Genomic DNA, 20,127 nt, shown 5'->3' on the forward strand with positions numbered 1-20,127 from the left:
CTCCCGTGAGACCTACTGGGATATCATCACCAAACCGCTGGACAAGAAACTTTACCATCAGTTTCGGGTAGGATCACTGCCTTTGAATTCCTTCACAAAAAAATGGGTTAATGGAGCAACTGAATTTTGCAGTTGGTGCACAAGTCATAAAGAAACTGAGGGTCATTTCCTGTTTGCCTGCCCGATCTACTCTGTGCCTCGAACAAAATGGTTAAAACCTTTGTTCCAGCACCTCCCTTTTAGAAGGTCTTCGGAGGCTATTCAGGTTTTAAAAACCAATACCTCAGAGACGATTGTGGTGAGTATAGCCAAATTCCTAGGGTGGGCCTGGGCTATCAGGGCAAGAAGCAGACAAAACCTTCATCAGGGCCTCTTAATCCTCTCATAAAGGCTTGCCCATACCTCTTCTAACTAAATTCAGGAAAAAAAATTGTATATAGTATGAGGTATGTTTCTTGTATACTTTTGTTTGTTTTACAACTTATAACATGCTATGTTCAGGTTAGTCTTTGTATTTCTGTATGTTTAATAACTTTTTATGATAATGATAATGGTGTTGCTATTTTTAAAAGGAAAAATGTTATTATAATGAAATGTGTTTTAAATATTGTCTTTTATGATTTTGATATCGAAATAAAGACTTTAAAACCTGAACCTGAAACCTGAGGTAAAAACTGCCCTACTGGAAGGTTCAATCTGAAGGCACGTGGATGAGCGCTCCCAAAATGCAGTAGGCTGTTTTTGTCAGTCGGTTTTGTGTACAGTGAACTATACAAACCCTCTCTCTGGCGCAGATTTTAACGTTTAGGAAGGAGACCTGTTCATTATTATTAGTCATGATAAACTTCAAGTGTGGATTTAGTTGGTTTAACCAATCAAAGAAGTTTCCCAGGGTGGCAGTGTCACCTTCCCATATAACCAGGATATCATCTATCTAGCGCCACCACTTTCTGATGTTATTAGCGTTTTGGGGCCAGACATGCTCTTCTTCTACTTGGCCCGTACAAACATGCTATACTGATCATCAAACCTAAAGAAATTTTCTGTAAGTGCTAGGCGCATCAATGTGATCACCCAGCTTACTGGGGCGTCCCAATTCCATTTTTACTCAGTGCCCATTACAAGTCTAGTTTTTCAACAAAATAATGACAGTTCATATAAAAAACAAGCATCTGCAATGCAATCAGTCTCGCATTAGTGAAAGTTAGACCCACTGGCGATGCAAATGACAATGTTTCTTAGTTATCCTTTTTTGTTTGCAGAGGAGTGATCATTTGACCTATCTCAAGAGATAGGAAGGAAAGAGAATGGAGAGGAAACAGTGGAAAGTAGGGGTGGTACGAGTAGTGCTTTCAAAGAAAGATGAAAGATGGAACAGAAGAATAAGCAATAAATGAAAATCCATAAAGCAAGGAAAGGGTGCAGTACCACAAGCTGTTCTTAGGTGTCCCTCTGGAGTTCTAAACGGAACTCTATTAGCCAAATAAGGTACAGCACCCTTGATGCAGCCTACAAAAGGATGTTGTTCTGGCATGGTTTTCTATTGAACACAGTATCAGATGCTTCAATGTTTATATGAAACAGCAACTTTAATGCAAGTGTTCCCAAACTGTGTGTGCATCTGTTTGCAGCACCCTCTGCTTTTTATGTTTAAGTTAAACGGAGGAGTAGTAGTAGGGAGGGGGAAGGAGGATGTGGCGCTATGGTCAGAGCAGCTGACTTCAGAATTAAGAAACAAAGGGTTCAAATCTTAGCGTCACTTCACCATCCTGTGAATCTGAGTAGTATTACCTAATCTCCTGGTTTTAAAAAACAAGCCAAACTCAAATCGTTTTTTTAATAGGAAACTGCCCACCCTGTGCACTGGACTCCACAGTGTTAGAAATTGTAGGCGTCGCATTGGCATCCCGCTGGCTTTTCTTCATGCTCCTTCCTTAATGTGTTAGTGCCCTCTAACATATGGCAGGCACCACATAACATCATTTACATTGTTTGGAGACCAGTGCCATAGTTTGCACAAACACACGTGCTCTTTTGCCCACACTCCGTTCAGTGTGTGTGCACTGCTGCAGTGTGTGCGCTTGAAACAAGGTGCACTGCCCCGCCACTCGCAACATGCCAGCTTGCAGAATGAAACCCCCTCCACCCTCACCTCCATAAACACACCAAGTCTTGTTGCTTGGTTACGGGAAGCACACGACTAGTTGTGTGCCACCCCACTGAACATACCAAACTGGGTTCTTCACCAGCTCTGGTACCCCCGATAATTCAAGGATACATAAGAAGCTGAAGCACTGCACAGTACGGGTGGTGTGCGCATAGATAGAATAAGGCATACAATGACTTATCAACTTGTGTTTACTTGCCAGTCTTCCACAGATACATCATAGGCCTGTGGTCCGGTTCACTCTGCACCTTGATTCCACAGATTCCAACAATCAAAAGCACGAGCACTAAGGTGCATCGGGCAGGAATGTAAAACTACTGTGAGCAAAGAGATAAAGCAGTGCCTTTCTCAGCCATCCCCAAACATTCCACTGGCAGCTCCTGAACTCGTCGGCAACAAAACAGAAAACAACAAGCAGTGAGGCAAGCAGTTGTTTGCCATGGTATTGTCTTTGTAGGAGCGGCATGGCCCACAAGAGTTCTGTGAAGTGTGCATGAGCTACAGGGGCAGTCAGTGCTTTTACGCACGGTAAGCGAGGTTGTTAGGCACAGACTGTCCCCGTTTAACAAAATACAGCACAGGAACGTGGGGGGAGGGGATGTTTAGGTAGCACCATGCAACAACAAGCGTTACTTCGCGTGATGTTTCTTACTTGTGTTACAAGTCATCCTTCAATCAGAAACGTCGTGCTTTGCCGCTCTGATAGTGCGATTTCCCCGAGGTCACTGCAAATGTTCGCAGGCATTAAAGTGGTAGACAGTGAATGAAATATTTCTATTCAAATAGTCATGATTTCTGGACATACACAGCAACTATGGCAAGAAACAACTTTGGCTACATTACAAGTTCAAAACTATGCCCATCGCCGTGCGCACTACTGTACGAGTAGTGCTTTATAAGAAAGAGGAAAGACGAAACAGTAGCATAAGCAATAAAAGAAAATCCAGAAAGCAAGGAAAGGGTGCAGTACCAAGGCTGTTACTAGGTGTCATAGGTGTGATTATTATGATTATAGGTGTCACTCTGGAATTCTAAAGGGACCTCTAAAAGCTACATAAGGTACTGTACCCTTAATGCAGCTTACTAAAGGACGTTGTTTCGGCTTTTTTTCTGTTGAATACAATATCAAGGTGCAAAGCTTTAATGTTTATATGAAATAGCAGTTTTGACAGAAGTGTTCCCAAACTGTGTCGCATCTGTTCACAGAGCCCTCTGCTTGAGTGGAGGATCAGTAGGGAGGGGTAAGAGGGATGTGGCTCTATGTCAGACCAGCCGACTTTGGAACAAAGGGTTTGAATCTTAGCGTCACTTCACCATTCTGTGATTAAGGGCAGTATCACTTAATTTCCTGGATTTAAAAAACAAGCCATAAGTAAAAAAGCAGTTGATGCCTGCACTGGAGCTACGAACGCAATCGCAGCGGCAGTCGCGCTGATTATAATAAAAATTTACTCCTTTGAAAATTATAGTGCGGCGTCCCTCAAGAGAGTGCCGTAATGATACACAAGCCCGAAGTAAACCCCCAAAAAATAGTGCACGAGGTAATATGAATTTAAAAAAGTGTAAGGCCACATGTAGCAGGGGAAGTCTGCAGAAGGTGTCTCAAACAACAAAAGGCAAGACTTTGGGTGCTCATGACGGAATGGTTCCATCAAGAGCACCAGTGCTCCTGACGGAACCATTACGCCATGAGCACTTGCTCAGAAAATCCCTCTGCTGCAGACAGCAGAGGGATTTTCCCTTTTTTTGCCTGAGGAGGTGGGGGATGAGCTTCTGCAACCTCCCCAGGGAGCTTTTTGGATTTCGTTGCAATGACGATCGCGTGCATGGCGCGCCATTGTCATTGCAACGAAAACGAAACTGAAACTTAGTTTCAGTTTCTCAGTTTCTGTGCTTGTGGGGCTATCTCAGCCCCCCCAGCACCGAAACAGATGAGAGAGGTATTGTTGGAAAGGGGAGAATCTCCCCTTTCCAATGGTACCCTTCCATAGTGGATCCTTAATCAGGGAACATTTCTAGTTTTCAGAAATGTGTTGGTTTGGTAGGTTTCCCTAGATGGCCACCGAGCCCAGGGTCAAAACTCATGGTACCTCCCTTGCAAAACCAGGTTGGTTAGTGATAGATAATTTTGATGTTGCCTCAATGGGTTTTGGGCCCTTGCCTGTCGCGGGTACTTGACCCACCCACACAAGTGAGGTACCATTTTTCTCGAGAGACTTTGGTGAACTCGGTCGGGGTGGGTGCAATTTTGTGGATCCATGCAGATTCCAGAACTTTCCACCACAGAAATGAGAGGAAAATGTGTTTTTTTGTTTGTTTTTTTTTTACACATTTTGAGGTTTGGAAGGGATTCTGGGTAACAGAACCTGGTGAGAGCCAGTCAAGTCACCCTATCCTGGATTCCCTTGGGTGTCTGGTTTTCAAAAATGTATAGGTTTGCTAGGTTTCCCTAGGTGCCGGCAGAGCTGGGGTTCAAAATCTACAGCTAGGCTCTTTGCAAAAAAAAGTGTCTGTTTTAACTGTGAAAATGTGGTGTGTCCACGGTACATTTTGGGCCGTCTCCTGTCGCGGGCACTAGGCCTACCCACACAAGTGAGGTACCATTTTTCTCTGAAGACTTTAGGGAATGCGGGGTGGGTGGAATTTTGTGGATCCACTGAGATTCCAGAACTTTCCATCACAGAAATGTGGAAGAGGTGTGGCGCCGCGGTCAGGGCGACTGACTCCGGAATCTGGGGATCACGGTTCGATCCCCAGCACCGGCGGCAGATTAGCCCAGCACCATGTGACTCTGGGCAATAGCTTGCTTAATCTTCCTGACGGCCCCCAGCGCCTAGAGACCCTTACGGGCGATTGTGCGCCTTACAAATGTGGGCTTTACAAATGTGGATTTACTATTACTAAATGTGGGTTTTTTTGGTCAAATGTTTAGGTTTGCAAGGCATTCTGGGTAATAGAACCTGGTGAGAGCCAGTCAAGTCACCCCATCCTGGATTGCCCTGGGTGTCTGGTTTTTAAAAAAATTATAGGTTTGCTAGGTTCCCCTAGGTGCCGGCAGAACTAGGGTTCAAAATCTACAGCCAGGCACTTTGCAAAAAAAGGGTCAGTTTTCACTATAAAAATAAAGTGTGTCCACGTTGCAGTTAGAGCGGGCGCTAGGCCTACCGACACAAGTGAGGTACCATTTTTATTAGGAGACTTATGGTAACACAGAATTGTACAGCAACTGTTATTACCTACTGACCTTCGATGCATTTCTGCCTTCCAAATGAAAGACAATGTGTAAAAAAGAAGTCACTTTGAAAAATGACCTATAATTCTCATGCTAGTATGGGTACTCAAAATTTCGGAAATGTGCAAATATCTACTGTTTCTAAACTCTATATTTTGTTCCAATTTCAGAAGTAGATAGGTGTCTTTCATAGCCATTTTTCCAAGTATATATTTTTCCAAATTAATTGCTAGATACCCGGTACATAATAAAAAACCATTGCAAGATGCTGCTCACTTACTGCCTCTGGGTTCGCCGGGTTCTTGGTGAACCTACAAGTCCTATATTTCCCCACAACCAGAAAGGTCCAGCGGTTGTAACGATATATTGCTCTAAAACAGCTGTCCCAATTAGAATAAGTTACAGGTGAAAAAGTTGGCACAAATGGCTGGTTTTTTTCCAACTAATTTTCAATTTTTCCTACATTCATCTGTTAGTTTCTATAAAGAAACCTTGAAGGATCTACAAAAATGACCAGTTGCTGAATTCAGAATTTTGTTTACTTTTCTGAAACGTATAGCTTTCCAGGATCCATTATTGCTTCCATACCCATTTCTACCATTAACTGGAAGACGGTTGAAAGCACAAAAATAGCAAAAATAGGCTATATCCGAGTCAAATGCCAAAACTTTGTAAAAAAAATGTTGGTTTTCTGACTAAAGTATGTCAGTCCCTAAAAGCTGGGGAAATTGTGATTTCAGCCCCACAAACCCTTTGTTGATATCATTTGCAGGGGAAAAACCAGGTGCTTTCATTTGCAGCACTTTTTTCCCCATTTCCCCCCCCAAAAAATAATGTAGCTGTATTTTGGCTCATTTCTGGGTCCCCTCCAGGGGAATCCACAAACCTTGGGTACCTTTAGAATCCCCATGATGTTGGAAGAAAAGAACGCAAATTTGGCATGGATACCTTATGTGGACAAAAAGTTACAGGGGGCTAAGCGCGAACTACCCAAATAGCCAAAAAAAGGCATAGCACAGGGGGGGAAAGGCCTAGCAGCGAAAGGGTTAAACATGCTGACTAAACAAAAGCAGGCATTTATGAAGGGCAGGGACAAAAATGAATGGAAAAGATGGGTGGTGCTTCCACCCACAGTCTAAATTACAGCATGGCACGCAGTGCAGCGCATGCGCTGCCCAGGATCGACCTTACAATGAAATACATTAAAATCTGGAGCCCTATTTATAATCATTAGCATGGTGTAACATTTCGTGTCATAATCGTGCTTCATGAGCAGCTGAAAATCACTAGAACTGGGACTGGACCAAAATCAACCCAGGTACATATTGTTTGAAGCAGACCCTCATTGCATGAGTCTGTAACTAGCAGGAGAACTTAGCTGATTAGTTGGACCCTAGGAGCCCACCAGCTCTGAGAGTGGCCCTTAGTCCAGCAGCAGTTTCTTCGTGAAGGCAGGGGTCATAGCCCTCGGCCGACTGCGTTGCTTAACGTGAAAAATAAAATGGCAATGAAATGATTTCATTCCATTTTATTTTTCACGTTTAGGAGCGCAGCAGACTGCAGCTGGGATTAGTGGAGGCATGTCCTCCTCTGCTGCCGACTACCAGCCGAGGAGGTATGGAGGAACAAGATGGACCCTCCAAAGTGCGCATGACAATTTGGTCGGCTCTCTTAGGCCGGCCAAAATGACATGAGCACTTTGCAGCTCTCCACTCAGCTATCTCAGACAACTGGGTGGAGACCAAACACAGGCCTAAAGGAGCGTCCACCAGGACGCTCCACCCAATCCTGGCACTGCTCTCATGTTGGTGAGAGTAGCGCCAGGATTGGTTAGTGGAAGTTCCTGGCGTCGAGACCCCAAGGAGCCGACAGAGGAGGGACCGAAGAGGACGTGGAACAAGCAGAAGGCAAGGTAAATGACTTTATTGTTTTGCGCCTTGCCTGCATGCAAGCGCCAACCCACCCAACACTTAATACATTCAAAATCGACCCTGAGCACACAGTTAGTAAATTCAACAGTACATGATATAATGAGAAAGTCCAGTAATTTCAATCCAATGTCCATGTATTTATTCAGTCTTTCCAATTCTCAAAACGAAATCAGGAAAACTTTTCTAGACACAGCTAGATCTTCAGTTAACAAAGCAAAACAGCCAACACGTGTTTTGTCGTGCAGTATGATGCACATTTGATTTCTTCAGGGCTGCAATCCCAAGAGGAACATGATTACTCAACCATTCTACATAGTAACACATGTATATCAAGGTAGAATGTGGATTACAGAAGTATAATCGACTACCACAGTAGAAGTGAGAAATCAAAATGAAGTGTGGATTGCAGGAGTTTAATCTAATTACAGTATAGGTGAGCACAACCACCACCAAAGTGTAGCCGAAGTCCAGTGAAGAAAGAATAAAGTTGTAACAAATCACCATATCCGTGATTACCAGAGAACAGAAAACGATCAGATAACAGAGCTCCAAATCACCTGATAAGAAGGATTCTTTAAAAATTGTAAATGATAGAGTATTCCAATGTATGACTCCTATACGATCAGAAACCTATAGAAACAAACGCCCACTAGCGTCACCTGGTTACCAAACTAAATTTGTACCACCCAACACTTGGTTGCCCGGCTGCCCCACCGGTGCACATTCGTGGCAGCCACCCCTGCCTTAGTCAGAAGCCTGTTGGAGCGCTAGAACGACCCTGGAAGTGTACCTCCCTCAGGGTCAGTGATCTACGATGGTGTAGTTCAGTGTTAGAAGTGGGCGGGGACGGAAGGGCACGGCGTGCCCCTACTTCTAAAAATTATGCTAGTCCGTTCCCCTACTTCTTGGTTCTGAAAGAGCGTACCGGGACTGTAGGAATAGGCATACTTTAAAATGCTACCTTTTTTTTCCACTCAACGTGAATATTAACAAAGGCCTCTGCAGGGCGCCCGACCTCCTCCCCTTCCCTGCTGTATCTCGGGGCCTTCAAAGTGACACTGAAAGGGCCATCAGTGTAGTATAGCGCGAAAGCAGCTACCTCTGATGGCCCTGTGGCTGCCGTGAGCCCGTGATTCACACCTCATTTGTGAGGACGCTGCCTGCCAGCCCCCACTGTGACCTGTGACAATGGTCACATCAGGATTCTTTGGTGTCAAGCATACTGATGAACGCCACCTGGGTAGGGTGACCAGACGTCCCGGATTTCCCCAGATGTTCCCCGTTTTTGGAGAAGTGTCCCGACACTTTTCTCCAAATTGTACAAATGTCCCGGTTTTTGGCTAGTGCCTGGGTTCTGTCCCGGTTTTTGGCTAGTGCCTGGGTTCTGTCCCGGTTTTTGGCTAGTGCCTGGGTTCTGTCCCGGTTTTTGGCTAGTGCCTGGGTTATGTCCCGGTTTTTAAGGGAGGGTCGGGTGAACCTGCACGTTAATCAGTGTTGTGCAGACTCACACTTCGACCTGCTCTCTTAGAAACGGGGACAGAGTTCAATTCATTCAATCCTGCTGTGCTGCTTCGCCTCACTTAAGCAGCACAGCAGGATTTAATGAGGTGTGAATCGGGGCTGCAGAGGCCATAGGGCAAGGCCAGGCCCACCAGCAGCATTGGCAGCAGGAGGATGTGTTTCATTTCACATTCTTTTTCATAATGGAAATCCACTCTGGAGCTAGAAGCTGGAATACATTGGGGAATCTGTGTTTTATGTCACTATTTCTCCGGTAGGCTTTGAACTTTGCCGAATTCCCTCTTAAACGCAGAGGTCAAGGTTGACTTGATTATTTTGGACGCTACACTTTCGTTGGTGATGCCTACGGAGTGATGAATGTCTGTTTACTGACTCAATGTGACTGAGCAGGGGCATTATGGGAATGGTAGTCACGCTTCTTGTTACACGCCAAGCACGGGGTACATTTGTGCTCCTAAAACACACATCGTATGGCATATCTTATCAGCCAAACAGATGCTTCACTCTGGCATGTAATATATTTACAATTTTGTTTCTCATTTCATTTACAAGTGAGATTTATCTGCACAGCATCTAGTGATATCCATGCTAATTAAAATGCCAGCCATTTGTAATTGGAATTTTGTCTCCCAGATACAGCACAGTTATGCAGCAGATCAGTCTTTTAAAGTGTCACATGAAAAAGTTTGCGCTATATTGTGACAATATTAGCAGTTGTCCAAAATGCTTAGTTTTAGATACATGGCTGATACAATGGTGAAATGTGCATATTGTAGGTAGACTCTGGGGGTCTGATGATGCATTATGCTGGTTAAGGGTGTATATTAGTACACTATGCACTATGCAGGATTGAAATATAATTATTTTCCAAATCACCGTTTTGACCACCTGCACTACTTAATGCATTCCAAAAGAGGGCACTTGCATGCCCGATTGTAATGGTGTATCCTTTTTTAATTTAAATCAATAGATGTTGTCTATGATCTCTACATAAGTGTAAATGGTTCTGTGTTGCCAGGTCGGAGGAGCGGAGGAGGCCCCGGGAAATAAAATGCCTTTGAACTTTGCATTCTTCGTCTGCGTGCTCTCTTCTTTGCGGAGTAGAGTTTTTATATATATATATATATATATATATATATATATATATATATACTAGCAGCTCGCCCCAGCGTTGCCTGGGGGCAATGAGGCTTCAGGGCCAACCGCCCGCCCAGGCCCCCGCCCGCCCCGACATTGTCCGTGCATGCCCATGCACGGACACGGACCAGGCCCCCCTCCCGCCCCAACTCCCTCCCGCCCCGACTCACTCGCGCTTCGACATTTTCCTTTACTGCTGCCTCTTCCAGCTGATAGCACTGCCAAGGTCCTTCTTGCCTCCCCCTGCATCACACAGTCTCGCACTGAACAGGCTCCCCTTCCTCCCGCCCCGACTCACTCGCGCTTCGACATTTTCCTTTACTGCTGCCTCTTCCAGCTGATAGCACTGCCAAGGTCCTTCTTGCCTCCCCCTGCATCACACAGTCTCGCGCTGAACAGGCCCCCCTTCCTCCTGCCCTGACTCCCTCGCGCTTCGACATTTTCCTTTACTGCTGCCTCTTCCAGCTGATAGCACTGCCAAGGTCCTTCTTGCCTCCCCCTGCATCACACAGTCTCGCACTGAACTTTCCCTTTTCTTACCTGTGCCGCCGCTCCTCAGTGCACAGCCGCTCGTCACTGCACCGCCGCTCCTCCTTAGTCGTCATCACGCACGTCGCGTCGCGGCCAGCGCTAGGTCCCGGCCGGCGCTACTTTCAGGGGACTACTTTGTTTTCAAACGTAATTTTTTTAATTTACTTTTTTTTTTTTATTTATATAGCCTATGTCCATCTACACACCCTGACATTTTCATAGATGTATCGGGTGTGTAGATTGGCGCTGTGGTTCCCGAGTTTACCTGGCCAAAAGGTGCAAGTTCTCTCTTTATAATAGTAGTATATATATATATATATATATATATATATAAACTCGCAACTTGCCTCGTCGCAGGGGGAGCACTCTCCGGCTGGTGCCACCAACGGGACCAAGGCAGTGTCCCATTTGATATCAACACAAAGTTTAAATTGATGGCTGTGAGACGGCGACCCGAAGAGCCCACGTCGGGGGCCCCTCTCCCCCGCCTATACCTCATCCCTTACCTCCGGGACTGCGGCTCCAGAGCCAGGACGCCATATCCGAGACCAGACTCGGAACACCAGCCCTGACCAAAGAAACCCCGCCCTTCTCTCTCCCGCAGGGACCAACCAGAGCAGCAGGTCCGGAGGAACCATATCGTGCTGACCCCGGAAGTCCCGCCCCCAAGGCAGCGCCAGCACAGGATAAAAACGAGGAGCAAAGAGAACCCATTGTCGGAGTTTCGTGGCAGGACCCTCTGGCTGGAGAAGGAGAAGGAGAACAGGCGTGTGAAGAAGACGTGTGGACTGAGGAGTGGTGGAATCCAACGGAGGTGGCTGGAGAGCGGCCGTAACTCACCGGAGAGTTACGGCGGACCGCGTGAGTGCCTTTTACCTTCCTATTCCCTACTCATTAGGAGTCCCTGTGTCGTCCCTGTACATAACCCCTTCTCCATAGTCTCACCTTCCCTGCACTGTATAAAGAACTGTATAGCACCCCACAGCGACAACCCCGTCCCTCTCACGTCCTCCCCCCTTTTTTCACCCTCTCTATTTTCCTACCCTGTATTCCCTTTCCCGGTACCCTCCTTTCCTCACAGCCTGTTTCCGCCCCCCCCTCGCACTGCCCGGGTGACGGTGAGCGGTATCCACTGCGTAGAGTACCAGATAGGACTAACGGTCCCTTGTCTTTTGTTTCCTCTCGTACTGCCCCCCGTGGAACCTCCCCGCCATCTGAGCCATCCCAGGAGAGCCTAAAGACCTCGAGCTGCAGACAGAAGAGCCGGATCAGAAGACATCGCCGGGAGCCACCCTTCCTCTCGCTTGTGACATTCCTTGTTGTTCCAAGAAATAAAACTACCAGTATTGCCCACTACCTACGGCCTCCTCGCCTGATTTTCAGGCCCGCTACACCCACTTCCCCACATCTGGTGTCAGAAGTGGGATCTGCTGGAAGCATGGAGGCCGTGGTTAAGAAGATGGCAGAATCCCAGGAACAGTTCAGCAAATTGATGGAACAGTTCCTCAAAACCGCAGAAGACGATAGAGGACAGCTACATGACGTCCTGAAGGGCCAGGGGGTGGCCCACGAGCAAACCATGGGAAAGCTAACGGATGCCCTGGGGCAGCAACGGCCAGTGACCTCTTTCCCCTCGGTGGTCCTTCAAAAGTATGTCCCAGGGGAGGATCCGGACTACTTTTTCACTAATTTCGAGAGAATAGCCCAAGCCGCCAACTGGCCGGTGGACCGCTGGGGCCAGTATCTGGGGCCGCTCCTCACGGGCAATCTACAAGCCGCCTACCAACAGGCCAACATACAGGGCAACACCCCCTATACTGACATTAAGCAGTGTATATTAGAACGTCTGGGCATCGACGATGACACCTACAGGGTGACACTACGCCAAGCCCGGGAGAAACCTCAAGAGAACCCGAGGGCCCTCTCGTTTCGGATTCGGGACCTCGCGAACCGATGGCTTCGGCCAGAGACGTCCACCAAAGACAACATCATGGAGAAAATATACCTGGAGCAATTCCTTACCTCCTTACACCCGGCCACACAACGCTGGGTGAGACAGCACTCCCGACTCACCCTGGAGACCGCCATAGAGATCGCTTCAGCCTATAGCCGTGCTCAGGAGCTCCAACGGGGGAAGGAGGAACACCCACACAGGCCCTCGTCGGCTCTGACCACTCGCCCTAACCGGCCACCACCTGCCCGACGGCCTGAACCAACCCCCCTTTTTCCTTCCCCGGTGGTGTTTCGAACCCCTACTCCTGGACCCCAGTGTTATTCATGTGGAGGGTTCGGACACATTGCCCGAATGTGCCCGCAGAAGGAAGAGCCGATGGAGGTCGGCTTTGTGAGGAACTATCTCTGCAACCCTCCTGGGGGTTCTCTCCCGCCGTTCCACTGTCCGGTGTCAATCGACGGTCAAAACCTCATGGCCCTTGCCGACTCCGGTTGTCGTCAGAGCGTGGTTAGGCCTCAAGACCTTGCACACCCGGTCAGTAGTCCGACTGGCCACGTAGCCATTCAATGTGTCCACGGCGACACCAAACAGTACCCCACGACTCAGGTGCGAGTACAACATTCTAAAGACCCAGGTTCCTGTCTCACTGTTGGACTCGTACCCGCCCTTCCAGAACAGGCCATTCTAGGGAGTGATTATCCGGGACTGCCTACGCTCCTGCAAGACACCTCCGATTCCCTGGCCCAGTGGTGGAAAGAGGCACCGTATCCGGGACAACCCAAACCGGCGATGACATCCAAACCCCACAAACCCAAAAGCCAGAAAAGAAGAGAGAAGAAGGAGTACGTCAGCGCTTATCCCGCTATTGTGGATGAACACCCTTGGCAGACCGACCGGGAGTTCAGGGCGGCCCAGCAGGAAGACCCACTCCTACAGGAAGCCTGGGGAAGAGCCCTTGATCACGAGGACCCCTTGCAAGTAGGTCCTTACTTCTATAAGAAAAACGGGCTCCTGTACCGAAAATGGGGTGTCCAACAAAACGCCCAGCTACTTATCCCCGGTCCCTTTCAAGATAAAGTCCTCTTCCTGGCACACAGTCATCTTTTAGGGGGACACTTCGGGGACGAGAAGACCAGCCAAGCAGTCTTGGAGAAATTCTATTGGCCAGGGGTGTATCAAAGAGTCAAAACCTACTGCCGTGAATGTGTAGTATGCCAAAAAAACAGTCGTCATAGACCTCCCCGTGTTCCCTTACAACCCCTCCCTCTCATAGACGTCCCCTTTAGCCGTATAGGGATGGACATTATCGGGCCCCTCCTGCCCTCCCGTAGCGGGTGTCGCTATGCGTTGGTCATAGTGGACTATGCCACCCGCTTTCCGGAGGCCATTCCCCTACGCCAGCCCACTACCCAGACTATAGCAAAGGCCCTGATCTCCTTGTTTTCCCGGGTAGGGTTTCCCCGGGAAATCCTAACCGACCAGGGTACTCCTTTTGTTTCGGCTCTCATGAAACGTGTCTGTTCGGAGCTTGGGATTAAACAGATTAGAACGTCTGCTTATCATCCGCAAACGGACGGGTTGGTGGAGAGTTATAACGCCACTTTGAAGCAGACGCTGAAGAAACTTCTGGGCCTGGAAGCAAAGAAATGGGTAGACATGCTTCCTTTGGCCTTATTCGCTATCCGCTGTAAAACGCAGAGTAGCACCGGATACTCCCCTTACGAACTGTTGTATGGCCGTCCCCCTCGTACCCTGCTAGACATGGCACGGGAGGCCTGGGAAGACGAGCCGGACCGCACTCGTCCGCTTCCCGAATATCTGGAGAATCTGAAAACTCACCTGTCCATGATCCGGGACATTGTCCGACAAAACCTAGGAAACGCCCAGGACAATCAAAAGAGGCAATACGACAAGGGCACCCGCAGCCGCGCCTTTGCTGTTCAGGACTTAGTCCTCCTCATGATGCCCTCGTCCGACCAGAAACTTCTGGGACAGTGGCAAGGTCCCTACACCATCCTCCGACAAGTGACCCCAGTCACCTACGAGGTGGAATTAGACCCCACACGAGGCACTTCCCAGATTTTCCACATAAACTTATTGAAAAAATGGGAAGGTCCCCGACCAGTGCTGTCCGGAACCAGAAAAAGGTCCCCCTTCACTTTCGACCCCTGTCTCGACCCTGATCTAAACCCTGTGCAAATCCACGAACTGCAACAAACCCTAGAGTCCCTGGAAGAGGTCTTCTCCTCTTCCCCGGGTCGAACCAGGGTTACTGAACATACTATAGAAACAGAACCAGGGAAAGTTGTCCGACTGAGACCCTACCGAGTACCAGAGGCACGCCGGACGGTTATCCGTCAGGAGGTAGAAGCTATGCAAAAGATGGGGATCATAGAGCCCTCAGTTAGCGAATGGAACTCCCCCATCGTTCTGGTGCCAAAACCTGACGGGTCGGTCCGTTTTTGCATAGATTTCCGGGAGGTCAATAAGGTGTCCAGCTTCGACACCTATCCCTTGCCCCGGGTGGACGAAATGATTGAGCGGATAGGGAAGGCGAAGTATATATCTACCCTTGACCTCTGCAAAGGGTACTGGCAGATACCCCTAAGGGAACAAGACAAGAAGAAGACTGCCTTTTCCACCCCTGAGGGCTTATACCAGTTCGTGGTCATGCCCTTTGGTCTTCATGGTGCCCCAGCCACCTTTCAACGCGCCATGAACCAGGTCCTGCGACCTCATTCCCACTACGCAGGCGCCTATTTAGACGACATCATTATCTTTAGCGACAGCTGGCCCCAACACTTGAGGCATCTGTTCAACGTCGTCTCCTCCTTGGGCTCTTTTGGATTTGCCATCAATCCAGCCAAAACCACCTTAGCGGCAAAAACAGTCAAATACCTGAGGTACCTTCTGGGTGATGGCCTGATAAGACCCCAAGAAAGCAAAACCGTGGCCATCCGGTCCCTTCCCTTTCCCCAAACAAAAAAAGACCTTCGAGCCTTTTTGGGGCTTCTCGGGTATTACCGACGGTTCGTGCCCAATTTCTCCCAGAGAGCTGCAGCCCTTACGGACCTCCTGAAGAAAACGAACCGCTCCGACGAGAAGCTACGAAACCCCTCTCCCGAAGCATGGCATGCCTTCACGGACTTGAAGGACGCCTTGACTTCCAGTCCTGTCTTGGTACCCCCCGACTATTCGCTCCCTTTTATCCTGCAAACAGATGCTTCAGATCATGGGTTGGGTGCCGTACTATTTCAGAAATACACACTCGGCAACGAACGACCAATACTCTACGTGAGCCGCAAACTGTTTCCTAGAGAAAAACAATACGCTGTAGTTGAGAAGGAGGCCTTAGCCATTAAGTGGGCAGTGGACAATCTGAGGTACTACCTAGAGGGCAGAGACTTCGTCCTCTACACAGACCACGCCCCCCTGGAGTGGATGGCCCGAAACAAAGGACAGAACGACAGGGTCCTGCGCTGGTTTTTGTCCCTACAACCCTTTCACTTTCAAACCAGACACCGGAAAGGCACAGATCAGGGTAATGCTGATTTCCTGTCGCGGTACCCCCTGTCTCCACCCGGTACAGGAAGGACAGCTAGGGGAAGGGGATGTGAGACGGCGACCCGAAGAGCCCACGTCGGGGGCCCCTCTCCCCCGCCTATACCTCATCCCTTACCTCCGGGACTGCGGCTCCAGAGCCAGGACGCCATATCCGAGACCAGACTCGGAACACCAGCCCTGACCAAAGAAACCCCGCCCTTCTCTCTCCCGCAGGGACCAACCAGAGCAGCAGGTCCGGAGGAACCATATCGTGCTGACCCCGGAAGTCCCGCCCCCAAGGCAGCGCCAGCACAGGATAAAAACGAGGAGCAAAGAGAACCCATTGTCGGAGTTTCGTGGCAGGACCCTCTGGCTGGAGACGGAGAAGGAGAACAGGCGTGTGAAGAAGACGTGTGGACTGAGGAGTGGTGGAATCCAACGGAGGTGGCTGGAGAGCGGCCGTAACTCACCGGAGAGTTACGGCGGACCGCGTGAGTGCCTTTTACCTTCCTATTCCCTACTCATTAGGAGTCCCTGTGTCGGCCCTGTACATAACCCCTTCTCCATAGTCTCACCTTCCCTGCACTGTATAAAGAACTGTATAGCACCCCACAGCGACAACCCCGTCCCTCTCACGTCCTCCCCCCTTTTTTCACCCTCTCTATTTTCCTACCCTGTATTCCCTTTCCCGGTACCCTCCTTTCCTCACAGCCTGTTTCCGCCCCCCCCCCTCGCACTGCCCGGGTGACGGTGAGCGGTATCCACTGCGTAGAGTACCAGATAGGACTAACGGTCCCTTGTCTTTTGTTTCCTCTCGTACTGCCCTCCGTGGAACCTCCCCGCCATCGGAGCCATCCCAGGAGAGCCTAAAGACCTCGAGCTGCAGACAGAAGAGCCGGATCAGAAGACATCGCCGGGAGCCACCCTTCCTCTCGCTTGTGACATTCCTTGTTGTTCCAAGAAATAAAACTACCAGTATTGCCCACTACCTACGGCCTCCTCGCCTGATTTTCCGGCCCGCTACACCCACTTCCCCACAATGGCACTCCACTCTGGAAAAATTTTCAACAGCGTTTATTTCAGTGGCTGTCATCACAGCCACTGAAATAAACGGTGTTGAAATTTTTTCCCGAGTGGAGTGCCATCAATTTAAACTTTGTTTTGATATATATATATATAGCCAGAGACCTAATAGGGCATTTAGTCCTATGTCTATTTCCATGTCTGTGCCCGTCCCGGTTTTATATTCTGAAGATCTGGTCACCCTACACCTGGGGGACTTTGTGACTTGCTATAAATCTGCTCTCCAGCCAGCCAATGAAAAGTTGACCCAGCCCCACCAGCCTCTACTGGAAATTGCTCTCCGTGCCTGCCCAGAGGTCCCCGACCAATCCTTTACAGCTCTGCCCTTTTCTCTGAACGGGGGCCTGCACGAGGAGCCTGGACTGCCTCTGAAGCTGAACTCCACAGTTTTGTAGTGAGTGATTTTAGAAACTAAGCAGGACGAGTTGAAGGCTAGATCTAAGTTTGGTAGAAGCATGGCAATAAACTATAACATGAAGTAAAGGCGGTAAGGGAAGAGCTGAAGCTGGGTATGCTAGAAGCAAGGTAATGAGTGCCAGGCAGTAAGGGTGGTGATGGGAGGGCTGTATTTGGGTATGCTAGATGCATGGTAATGAGCAGTGCTAGAAAGTGAGGATGGTGAGGGGAGAGCTGGCTCCTGACATCCTAAAGGTAAAGTAATTAGTGTTGCCTTAAATAGGGGTGGCAACAGAATGGTTTGATCCTGGGGTGCTAAAAGTAGGGTAAAGGACAATGCCAGGAAGTAAGGTGACAGGAAGGCTATACCCTGTATGCATGGAGTTGGGTAGTTAGCGAAGCCAGAACCTAAAGGTGACGAGATGAGGGTTGGCTCTAAGTATGGTAGAAGCATACTAACGACTATGCCGGGGGTTAAGGGTGCAAGGGTAGGGCTGAACCTGGCTATGCCAGAAGCAGGATTTTGTTCAATGCCAGGAAGTGAGAGTGGGCGAAAGCAAAGCTGGATCTGGGTATGTTAGAAGTAGAGTAATGTACGATGGCAGGAATTACAATTGGGGAAGGCTAGATCTGGGTTTGCTGGAATCAGGGTTCAGAGTGAGGCCAAGATGTAGGTTGGTAAGAGGAGGGCTCAACCCTGCTATGCCAGAAGTACGGTAATGAGCGATGCCAGGAAGTAATGGTGGCAAAGAGAGGACAGAACATGGGTATGTATAAAGCAGGGTATTGATCGATGCCAGAATGACGGTGGGAAGGGGAGGCTCGATCTGGGGATGATACACAGTCCCCTTAAGGCCAGTCCACCTCATCCATTGGTGCCTCCATTTTGCATTGCAAACTCATCAGGGATTTGCAATGCAGGAAGTGCCAATGAAAAACTGCATGGCTCGGAGACAAATGGCTTATGATTCCACTTATAAGTATTTGGAATATTCTGTGATTGGAAACATGTCCCACATTGTAAATGAATTAAATATAAACAACTTGTATATTAAACCTCAAATGAACATGTTTATCGATTGTTTGAATTAAACAATGTTATAAGCTGTAACTGGTCAGTGAAATGCCAAATGCACAAAAAATTGGTATGTTTTGCTATTTTTAGCCACACCTGCGACTCCGCCCACTAATCCAATCCTCTGCTTATTCCCGCCCCCCGAGTCTCCGCCCACAGTTCCCCTACTTTTTTGTCCCCACTTCGACCACTGGTGTAGTTACGCTACTTATACCTACCCATCTGCTGAGTGAGCGAGCCTCTGTGATTTGCTTCAAATGGGCGAACAACGCTCTCCCTACAACTCTAAAGAAAATATATAGCTGCACAAGAGCACACCGCACTTGACAATAAGCAACACATTGCTATGATGCTATTTCCCAAAATGCTCTAATCCTCCGTCCTTTGAAGCTAGAGTTTATTAGGTATGCAGGTATTGTATGGGTGCTGCTAGCTGTACCAAAGTGCCCGGTAGGAGGTGTGGTCGGAGGCGGGGTGTGGCTACACGTGCTTCTTGTTATGACTGCTAGGGAAAGAGCTGACTATCAGGTGTTAAACGATCTGCTAGGAGGAAGTTGGAGAAGTGCAGTTTGAAGCGCGTGCCAGGGACATGAACCGGTGAGCTATCAGCTGTTTCGCGCCACTTCCCTAGATGATGTAAACAACCCGCCTCCTGTTCGCTCCCTACCTCCTCTGCAAGCTTCCGTAGGGACTTCTCCCTCTCGTACTGCGTCATGAGCTGCTCGTTGTCCTCTTTCAGCAGCTCCAGCTCCACTTCATGCTCCTGGTTGTCAGCGAATACCGAATCTAGGTTCTCCAATACGGCCACCACAAGCGGCATCAGCTCCTTCACCACGTCCTCATCGTACTCTCCAATGAGCCGCTCGAACTCACGATATATGGAGCTGGCCAGCCCCGACACCCGCTCGGACATGACAGCGCTGTTGTTGGGGTCATCCTGGTACATGGTCCCGTCCTCCACCTCCATGGCCCTTCAGTTCACAGCCGCCACTATGCACAAAACTTCCTTGTTGTCAGTAGGATTGCCCACTCGGTCTAAGAAGGAAAATGGGCCGTATGAAGTTGCACGCTACGCGGTGACGTTGCACTGCTTTTGCGCGCATGCTCTCCCACACCGAGTCCCGGGATTCAGTACCCCGAAGCGTTCTCGGTCATACGGTGGACGGTGTGCAAGGAACGCGAGCACACTATGCGAGCCGCGTGGCTGGGCCACTTAAGAGCTTAGTTCCGGTCACGCAAGAGAGCACGATCTCGCCTCCCGGCTAATAAACTGCAGACTGCCCGCATGCTCAGCAGATTTCCCATCTCGGATTTGCCTGGAAGCGTATCGCCTGACAATGCTATCATTTGTTGCTGTTTTAAGAAGCCAAATGTCTCCACCACGGGCCCAGGACATATTTATTTTAATTTTATTTAATGCGATTTGATATAGCGCGAACATTACACGAAGGTGTCAGAGCGCATTACATAAGAACCAGTTGCGATACATAAGGATTTGGAATTACATGAGTTACATAAAAGATGCAAACAGGAAAAAAAATGCAAATGTACAAGTGG

The 20,127-nt window shown here is 48.7% G+C and overlaps 1 protein-coding gene across 1 annotated transcript in view; it reads right to left on the reverse strand.

Annotated features, from left to right (window-relative positions):
• The window catches only part of SPAG9 (sperm associated antigen 9), a 2,066,870-nt gene extending 2,047,059 nt beyond the window's left edge, over window positions 1-19,811 (reverse strand). Inside the window, exon 1 of the mRNA XM_078654422.1 lies at window positions 19,238-19,811. Within this exon, the coding sequence (XP_078510548.1) occupies window positions 19,238-19,537 (300 nt within the window). The 5' untranslated portion in view covers window positions 19,538-19,811. The remainder of the gene's footprint in view (window positions 1-19,237) is intronic.
• Between the last annotated feature and the right edge of the window lie 316 nt (window positions 19,812-20,127).

The sequence above is a fragment of the Lissotriton helveticus genome, chromosome 7, assembly GCF_964261635.1.
Source record: "Lissotriton helveticus chromosome 7, aLisHel1.1, whole genome shotgun sequence".
Lineage (NCBI taxonomy): Eukaryota > Metazoa > Chordata > Amphibia > Caudata > Salamandridae > Lissotriton > Lissotriton helveticus.